This window comes from Terrapene carolina, unplaced genomic scaffold (assembly GCF_002925995.2).
Source record: "Terrapene carolina triunguis isolate 2854851 unplaced genomic scaffold, T_m_triunguis-2.0 Scaffold236, whole genome shotgun sequence".
Taxonomy (NCBI): domain Eukaryota; kingdom Metazoa; phylum Chordata; order Testudines; family Emydidae; genus Terrapene; species Terrapene triunguis.
The window spans coordinates 889,775-899,984 of NW_020664587.1; the positions used below are offsets into that span (position 1 = coordinate 889,775).

Genomic DNA, 10,210 nt, shown 5'->3' on the forward strand with positions numbered 1-10,210 from the left:
AGGACCACACTTGAGTTAAGGGTTTGGGTGTGGATGGGACTCAAGTTAGGGACAATACTTGAGTTATCACTCAAATTAATTCTACAGTGAAGACATGCCCTAACATCCATGAATTTATCTTCCAAAAGGACACTTAAATGATTATTATCTCTATTTTACAGATAGAGAACTTATCTACCACACAGTGATACTGCCAGAATAAATCCATTTGTTTTTGGTGTACACAAGTATTACTGTGATTCTCATCATAACTACCTAGACAGACACTTGAATAGGGATGCTAAATACTCTTAGGAAGCATGGCTTTTAGAATAAAAAGGTTAAGTAGAATTTTGCTAGTCTGCAAACCCTATAATTTACACAGAAAAGCCAGTCACTTCACAGAAAGGATTAAAAAAAGCACTGTAGTTAGGAATTACAGAAGCTTTTTTACTCCTACAAAATACACTGTATATGACACTAGTAATTGTTCTGTAATACATCATAAATAGGACTCCAAAATGTTTATGTGGCCCTCACAATGCTCTCCACAGCACAAAAGTATCAAAGCTGATGGAATCTTCTTGCTCAGTACTGGGAGAGAAGACAAAAAAAGAAAGAAAAGTCTAATCAACTTTCTCTAAATAAACCTATGGTGAACCATAGGTCAAGTAGGGTAACTCGCTACATTCACAGAGTAATGGATAACAAAGCTACTAAAATACAGTAACTAAATCTACTCTAAAAACCTGTATTTTTAATCAAAATGTTAGTGAACAGAAGTTCAATAAAGTTTACAAAAGAAAATGTAATTTCATAGTAATCAGGTCCTAGAGAATTTTATCTTTCTCGCACTAAACAAGATTTACCATCTGGAACGAAGTAGATAAGTGGTAACTTGAATTATTTTATATAGGTTTAATGCAAAACTTAGCTTACTAAAACCCACACTAGCAAAATACTTCCTACGGGTGGTTTTACAGAGAACAGATATGTCATCATCATGGCAATACTGATAAATCAGCATTAGTCAAAATATTTCCTAGCCAATCCACGCACACGTGGTAGTGCAGATAAAGGGTCTCATGTGGCCAACAGCCAAGGGGCTTTGCCTCCAGGCAGCTTCCCTGAGCTGCTGTATAGTGATACAGGCTGAAAAGGGAGAGAGCTGCGTTTTACCCACAGCAGATGTAATGCAATGCGGACGGCGTTAAGCCTAACACTGAGCAGGAGCCAGCGCCTGCCTCTTGTCACCCACATGCAGGAGCCAATCCACGTGGTCGAGCGGAGCGGAGCGGAGGAAGTCAGTCTCCCGCTACCCCGGTCGCCAGGCCCGACCCGTACGCAAAGCGGACCTCCCACACACACACCGCCGGGAAACAATCGCCCACCAGCCACGGCCCCGCGCACCACAGACCGGGCAGCGACAGTCTACGCTCCATGCGCCGCTGGCCGCCTCAGCAGCCCCACTCCCCGACGGCCCCACCGTCCCAAGCCAGGTGCCCAGCAGCGCCTCTGCGAGCGCGGCCTACAGCCCCCGCCGTCCACAAGGCCCCGGCTGCCCTGGGCCCGCCTCGTCTAGCGCCGGGCCTCGCTAGAGCGTGTGGCTCTCCACCATCGGCGCAGGCCCGGCTGAGGACTCTCCGCAGCGGAGCCCGGCTCTCCCCCTCCCCCGCCCGGTGGCGGCCCCGCGACACTCACCGGAGCGCGGCCTGCGCGGCGCGGCTGAGGCCTAAGCAGCGACTGCAAATGGCGCGCGCGCACTTCCTTTCTCCTCATGGACGGCGGCGCGACCCCGGCAACACGCGGGGTTTCCCGGAACTGCTTCCAGGGATCCCTGCTTTAGCCAATCAGCGTATTGGACGTCAGACGAGCACCATGCGAAACCTATTAGAGCTGGGAGGCGAGACACCCTTATTCCCTCTGGCCAATTAGAGAAGACAGCGAGACCACCCGCGCAACGACGAAGGCCGGCGCGCAAGCAAGGGCAGAGATCAGGGATTTAAAGAGGCAGCTGCGTTCCTCCCGCCGCCTGTCTAAACAAAGGGAGGGTGAGAAGGGCCCCGCCCCTTACTACCGAGAGGCCTCCGGAGCTGGGCGGGGCTGCCTGCTGGCGGGGCCGAGTCTGTCCACCCTCCAGCCCCGCAGGTCTCCTTCCCCTTCCCGGGCAGGTCTCTGTCTCCCCCGCTGTCTCTCTCTGCTCCCCTCCCTCTAGTCCAGTCCCCTGCCCTCAAGGCAGCACCAAGTTTTATCTAGACCAGTCCAGGGGTCGGCAGCCTTTCAGAAGCGGGGTGCCAAGTCTTCATTGAGTCACTCTAATGGAAGGTTTCGCGTGCCAGTCATACATTGTAACGTTTTTAGAAGGTCTCTTTCTCTAAGTCTATAATATAGAACTAAACTAGTGTTGTATGTAAAGTAAATAAGGTTTTTAAAATGTTTAAGAAGCTTCATTTAAAATTAAATTAAAATGCAGAGCCCCCTGGATGGGTGGCCAGGACCCAGGCAGAGTGAGTGCCACTGAAAATCAGCTCGCGTGCCGCCTTCGGCATGTGTGCCATAGGTTGCCTACCCCTGATCTAGACCATTCCTGATAGGTGTTTGTCTAATCTGCTTTACCATCAGAGTCCTGTGGCACTTTATAGACTAACAGATGTATTGGAGCATAAGCTTTTGATTAAGATACTGATGCATCTGACGAAGTGGGTATTCACCCCTGAAAGCTTATGCTCCAATACATCTGTTAGTCTATAAGGTGCCACAGGACTCTTTGTTGCTTTTTACAGATCCAGACTGACACGGCTACCCCTCTGATACTTGACTGCTTTACCATCCTGACAGTTAGGAAGTTTTTCCTAACCTAAACCACCCTTGCTGCAATTTAAGCCTGTTGCTTCTTGTCCTATCCTCAGCAGTTAAGAACAATTTATCTCCCTCCTCCTTGTAGCAACCTTTTATGTACTTGAAAACAGTCCTCTCTCAGTCTTCTCTTCTCTAGACTAAACAAACCCAATTTTTTCAATCTTCCCTCATAGGTCATGTTTTCTAGACCTTTAATCATTTTTGTTGCTCTTCTCTGGACTCTCTCCAATTTGTCCACATCTTTCCTGAAATGTGGTGCCCAGAACTGGACACAATACTCCAGCTGAGGCCTAATCAGCATGGAGTAGAGCGGAAGGATTACTTCTCGTGTCTTGCTTACAATACTCCTGCTAATACATCCCAGAATGCTGTTTGCTTTTTTTGCAACAGCGTTACACTGTTGACTCATATTTAGCTTGTGATCCACTATGACTGCCAGATCCCTTTCTGCAGTCATTTCCCATTTTGTATGTGTGCAACTGATTGTTCCTTCCTAAGTGGAGTACTTTGCATTTGTCCTTATTGAATTTCATCCTATTTACTTCAGACCATTTTTCCAGTTTGTCCAGATCATTTTGAATTTTAATCCTATCCTCCAAAGCACTTGCAACCTCTCCCAGCTTGGTATCATCCGCAAACTTTGTGTGTACTCTCTATGCCATTATTTAAATCATTGATGAAGATATTGAAGAGATATTTGCTTGTCAGTAGCAGTACTCTTTGTCCTGCAGTTGTTAAGAAGTCAGTTTCATTATGTACTCAGTGCTGATATGGCTGGTCTGCAAAGGGGCTGAGAGTATTTTGAAGTCTGTGGAAGTACTTTGAGAGCTTGTCTACACTTACAATGGAGCAGCAGCACTGGTGCTGCTGTGGCACTGTAGCAGTTAGTTAAGATGCTACCTCTGCCGAAGTAAATCCACCTCCCTGAGCCCTGGTCTACACTACGAGTTTAGGTCGAATTTAGCAGCGTTAGATCGATTTAACCCTGCACCCGTCCACACGCTGAAGCCGTTTTTGTCGACTTAAAGGGCTCTTAAAATCCATTTCTGTACTCCTCCCCGACGAGGGGATTAGCACTGAAATCCACCCTCCTGGGTTTAATTTGGGGTAGTGTGGATGCAATTCGACTGTATTGGCCTCCGGGAGCTATCCCAGAGTGCTGCTCTGGACAGCACTCTCAACTCAGATGCACTGGCCAGGTAGACAGGAAAAGCCCCGCAAACTTTTGAATTTCATTTCCTGTTTGACCAGTTTAGCAAGCTGATCAGCACAGGTGACCATGCAGAGCTCATCAGCACAAGTGACCATGGAGTCCCAGAATCGCAAAAGAGCTCCAGCATGGACTGAATGGGAGGTACGGCATCTGATCGCTGTATGGGGAGACGAATCCGTGCTATCCGAACTCCATTCCAAAAGACGAAATGCCAGAATATTTGAAAAAAATCTGCAAGGGCATGAAGGACAGAGGTTATAATAGGGACCTGCAGCAGTCAAAGCCAACCAAAGAACCAGAGAGGCAAACGGCCACTCCAGGTCAGAGCCCCAGACATGCCGCTTCTATGATGAGCTGCATGCCATTCCAGGGGGTGCCCCTACAACTACCCCACCCCTGTGCTTCCCTCCTCCCCCACCCCTCCCAGGCTACCTTAGCAGTTATCCCCCCATTTGTGTGACGAATTAATAAAGAATGCATGAATTTGAAACAACAATGACTTTATTGCCTCTGCAAGCAGAGATCAAAGGGGGGAGGGGAGGGCGGTTGGCTTACAGGGAAGTAGAGTGAACCAAGGGGGCGGGTTTTCATCAAGGATAAACAAACAGAACTTTCACACTGTAGCCTGGCCAGTCATGAAACTGGTTTTCAAAGCTTCTCTGATGCACAGCACGCCCTGCTGTGCTCTTCTAACCGCCCTGGTGTCTGGCTGCTCAAAATGGGATGCCAGACGATTTGCCTCAACCTCCCACCCCGCCATAAACGTCTCCCCCTTACTCTTACAGATACTGTGGAGCAACAGCAAGCAGTAATAACGATGGGAATAATGGTTTCGCTGAGGTCTAACCGAGTCAGTAAACTGACCCAGCGAGTTTTTAAATGTCCAAAGACACATTCTACCACCATTATGCACTTGCTCAGCCTATAAATGAACTGCTCCTTACTACTGTCCAGGCTTCACGAGCCATGGGACCAAGGGGTAGGCGCGACCGCGCAGTGCTGCCGACTGGGAGAGCAGCCTGAGGCAGAAGCCTCCAGCTGGCATGATATTCCAGGCAGGACTGAATATCCATTGGACCAGGAGTCTCAAACTCAGATGACCCCGAGGGACGCATGAGGACTAGTGCATTGGCCCGAGGGCCGCATCACTGACACACCCACACACCCACTGCCTCTGGCCCCGCCCCCACTCCACCCCTTCCAATTAGCCCCCGCCCCTGCCCCACCTCTTCCCTGCCCCATTCCAATCCCTTCCCTGAAGTCCCCACCCCAACGCTGCCGCCAGGGGGTGCAGAAAGGGTGCAGCGGGGGCTGACAGCAGGGAGTTGAGGTGCAGGAGGTGTGCAGGGTGCTCAGGGCAGGGAGTTGGTGTGTGGGGTACAAGAGGGGTGCGGTAGGGGGTCAGGGTGCAGGGTGCAGCAGGTGGCTCAGGGCAGGGAGTGCAGGAGGGGTGTGGGATGCGGCAGGGGGCTCAGGGCAGGGAGTTGGGGGTGCAGGATGCGGCAGGGGGCTCAGGGCAGGGAGTTGAGGTGCAGGAGGCATGCGGGATGTGGCAGGGGGCTCAGGGCAGGGAGTTGGGGGTGCAGGAGAGGTGCAGGATGTGGCAAGGGGCTCAGGGCAGGGAGTTGGGGTGTGGCAGGGGGCTCAGGGCAGGGACTTGGGGGTGCAGGAGGGGTTCAGAGTGTGAGCTCCAGCCTCGTGCCGCTTACCTAGAGCGGCTCCGGGGTGGCAGCAGCGCCCACTGGGGCCAGGGCAGGCTTCCGTTCCAGGAAGCAGCTGGAACCGTGTCCCTGCAGCCCCTGGGGGAGGGGGAGGGAGAGGGGCTCAGGGTTCCCTGCTTGTGCTGCTCTTGCCGCTCCTCCAGCTACCTCCCACGAAGCTCCCATTGGCTGCGGTTCCCTGTTCCCGGCCAACAGGAGATGCGGGGGGTGGTGCCTGGAAGGGGAGGCAATGCCGGAGCCCTCTGCCTCCTTCCCCCTCGGCCCGAAGGGGCGTGCTGCCAGCTGCTTCAGAGAACAGGGTGGGGCTTGCAGCGTCAGGAGACAATCCCACAGGTAGGCAGAGGGGTGCGGGGAGCTTGGCGGGCCACACACAAGAGCCCCGCGGGCCGCGTGTTTGAGACCCCTGCATTAGACGAAACTTAAAGAAGAGCATGACCTGCTGCCTTTCCTTTTTTTTTTCCAGGCGTCCCCGACCGACCTCACCGAGGCCGGCCAGGAGCACCCATGTCTGCCCAGTCAACCCCAACCAACCTAACCAAGGTCAGCCAGGAGCACCCACGGGACGACGATGACGGCTGCTAGCAGTTGTATTGCACTGTCCGCAAGGCAAGGCCAGGGGATGCTGCTGTGTAGCACTGCAGTACCGCGTCTGACAGCAGCACCCAGGAGACATATGGTGACAGTGAGCTGAGCGGGCTCCATGCTTGCCATGGTATGTCGTCTGCACGGGTAACCCAGGAAAAAAGGCGAGAAATGGTTTTTTGCCATTGCTTTCACAGAGGAAGGGAGGGGGGCCTGACGACATGTACCCAGAACCACCCGCGACAATGTTTTTGCCTCATCGGGCATTGGGAGCTCAATCCAGAATTCCAATGGGCGGTGGAGACTGCGGGAACTGTGGGATAGCTACCACAGTGCAACGCTCTGAAAGTCGACGCTAGTCTCGGTACTGTGGACGCACACCGCCGACTTAATGCGCTTAGTGGGGACACACACAATTGACTGTATCAAATCAATTTCTAAAAAGTCAACTTCTATTAAATCGACCTAATTTCATAGTGTAGTCATAGCTACTGCTTCTCAGGGTGTGTCAATAGGCGAAGGCCTCTCATCGACATAGCACTGTCTACATGGGGTGTTAGGGCTGTGTAACTACGACGCTCAGGGGTGTAGATTTTCCACACCCCTGAACAATGTAGTTATACTCATACACGTTTGAGAGAAGACCAGGACTAAGAGTTTGATATTAAAAAAATTAAATCTGAGGCCCTGTTTGAGTTGACCATGGTGTACCTTTAATATAAATATCCATGTGTTTTTCAAATAAGTAGTCAATGAATAAGTTTTTATAACAATTAACAGTCTCAACCCAGATTGATAATTTGTATTGCCATAACCATAGGTGACCAGTTTCTCTGTATCTTTCATTGCTGTAACTCAGACCTGAAAGCTATCTCCTTATAGACATCACAGTGGGAGACTATCAAATAATTAAAGATTATATAATGAATACAAAGGATGCAGATTTAGGATTGGATGGGCAACCTTAATTCTAGTATTTTTAACTATTGAGTACTTGACTTTTGCAATTTTTAAAAGTTCACAATATAATTGTATATGTAACTTTCTAGGTTTTTCTTTTTTAAAGAAAAAACACATTTTATCATGTGCAACTAGCAACTTCTCACATAGGTCAACGGTAGGATTACGCCTTTACCGCTATAGCACAATCCTCTACTGCTTGAGCTAAAGGACTCATTACATTAGCTCACAGAAGCAGTGGCTATTATCCTCTTTAACCAGTCATTAGAGGGGATGCAAAATGCAAATGTAACCATGTGTGGGTTACTGAAACAGTGGGTTATGTAAGCAAGAGGAGACCTATTTTACAGGCAGCATACATAGCTTGCATAGTTTTTGCAGGTTCTTTTTGAGAAGCAGTGTAAGTAAATGGTTGAGACTTTGGTTTGTCACATTAGAGACCTGCATTCTATTCTCAGGTAGGACAGATATTACCTTATGCAGCTTCTGTCTGTAAAATGCTTGCTTCCGTTCTAGGGAAAGTCTGGGGCCTTACAGAACTGTTTTGAAGTGCACAGAATTATTGTAAGTTCTTTGGGGATAGGGAACATCATTGTGTGTGTTTGAACAAAGCATAGAACAGCAGGGTCCTAGTTCAGGACCAAGGCTGTTTGGTGCTACCACAGTGCAATAATACCAGTCAATAGAAAGTGACACTTTAATTTATGGCATTCTGGTTCCCAGCCCAGTGCACCTTCTCTTAATCAAAAAAGTATTTTGATGAGCAACAGCAGCAGGCAAGGTCATTTTGTGTGTGTCCTGTTGATAGACTTGTTCAGGGCTGATAGCCCTGCATTGGTTTGTCATAGCTTCTCAGTTACAATCTCTCTACTAGGTGTCAAACCTCTGCTACAAAGTGGATGCTCTAATCCACAGTAAAGGTTATAATCATAAGTGGTGTTCATAAAACAAAGTGGAATTCACAAGTTGATCCAGACTGTCACAGTATGCTTCTCAAGGAAGCCACAGAAGATGCATAAGCCTAGTTGGAATGGGCTCTAACCTGCAAGGGTGGAAGTAGTCTAAGGCATAGCATGATCTAATGCAGCCGTTCTGAACATGGGGTCCGCGAACCCTTTTGGGGGGGGCCCTGCGGCTAAAACCCAGAGCCCCAGCACCTCCTGCGGGGCGGAAGCCCTGATCTCAGGTGCCCCTGTGGGGCTGACACTGGGAGCAATGGGGATGAATCTCAGAGCCCCAGTGTTCCCCATGGGGCAGAAGCCCTGCACCCATGGGCAGAGTCGGGAGGCACAGGGGTGTTGCCCCTGCCCCAGAAACTACACTGCAAAAGCAAGGCAGTCCCGAGGCAGCTCCACACACACCCCTCCACCTCCTTCTCTCCCTGCCAGGTGGGAGGTGGGAAGCCAGAGCCGGGCAGTGCAGGACAGCTGCTGCTCTGGCTGGTGCCATGGAGCAGGCAGCCATGGCTTTCCCTTATCTCCTGCAGCTGCAGAGGATTGAAGCTGCTCCTCAGCTCCCTTTGTTCAGGCAGCCAGTAAGAGCCACCGGGTTGGGGGACCTGGCTCCATGGCTGGCTGAGCCCTTGGGGAACAAGGACTGCAGGGCACCCCTTCCAGCACACAGCCCCTAGCTACCCCGCTCCCTGTACCCCGAGCTACCCCCCTGCCCGCACACAGCCCCTACCTACCCCCCCTGCACCCTGAGCTACCGCCATCCCTGCACACAGCACCTAGCTAGCCCCCTCCCTGCACCCTGAGCTACCCCCATCCCCGCACACAGCGCCTAGCTAGCCCCCTCACTGCATCCAGCTAAGCCCTCCCTGCATCAGGCTACCCCCTCCCTGAGCTAGTCCCCTGCCTGCACACAGCCCTTAGGTACCCCTCTCCCTGCATGCTCTTGCATGCATATTACCTCCACACACAGCTCGGCTTTAAGATGCTAAACAAATCTATGAGTCAATTGGAAATAGTCATGCTCTCATTACAAATATTAATACAATATTTTCTGGTACTGGAAAGGAGAGTAAAAGGCATTCAACTCAGGCTTACACAATTTCTATGGGATGTCAATTCTTAATTTGATTAATACTTCACACATATAGAACAGTAAAAATAAGTAATAAAGCAACACAGAAAGCAAACAAAACCACAAACATGTGCCAACACTGAAAATATGAAGGGAAGTAAAATATCAAGTGGTTGGTTATGGGTATTTTAAATTCGTGTTTAGGACACACGCTGTGCAAGTACAACAGAGCCCTGTAGAAACAGGCAACATTAAAGTTTTGGTGACACATACATTGTGAAACCAGCTTAAAAAGTCAGTAGGCTCATAACGTTTTTACAAGCCCTTTACATAAACGGAGCACATTGACACATGGCTTCGGAGTTTGCAGACAGATCCCTGCTTCAAAGAGCTTGCAAATAAAGTCTTCATCCTACAAAACACCTAGCACCAAACCCAGTGCTTGCTACTTATGAGTCAATGGGAGTACTCTGAAGAACCAGAACTATAGCAGATAGAAAAGATCTGGCCTTAATGATTTCCAATACCTCTCCCCAAACAAATTCTAAACTTTAATGGAGATCACTTGTCTGCAATCCAGACAAGTGATTTCCATCAAGTTTTAGAATTTGTTTGGGGAGAGGGCCGGACAAGAGTTTGGCCCTAACTCCTGCACAACAAAGTGCTGAAAGCCCTTGGAAATATTTGAAAGCTGTGCTGTGCCCCTGGTCACTGGTGAACACCATTGAAGATCAAGTACTCCCATTACCACTGGGAGAGGTAGTTTGTCTGGGACATAGGCGCTGACTCCATGGGTGCTTTAGGGCTGGAGCTCAATGGGTGCTCCACGCCCCCCCCCCCCCCCCCCCCCCCCCCCCCCCCCCCCCCCCCC

At 50.1% G+C, this 10,210-nt stretch overlaps 1 protein-coding gene across 2 annotated transcripts in view; it reads right to left on the minus strand.

Moving 5' to 3' along the window:
• HNRNPR (heterogeneous nuclear ribonucleoprotein R) overlaps positions 1 to 1,788 on the minus strand; it is a 59,426-nt gene extending 57,638 nt beyond the window's left edge. The window contains exon 1 of one of the 2 annotated variants that reach the window (XM_024199594.1): positions 1,681 to 1,788. In XM_024199594.1, coding sequence (XP_024055362.1) covers positions 1,681 to 1,758 — 78 coding nt within the window. In that variant the 5' untranslated portion in view covers positions 1,759 to 1,788. The remainder of the gene's footprint in view (positions 1 to 1,680) is intronic. The other variant, XM_024199593.2, reaches the window with a different exon arrangement.
• Positions 1,789 to 10,210: the final 8,422 nt, after the last annotated feature.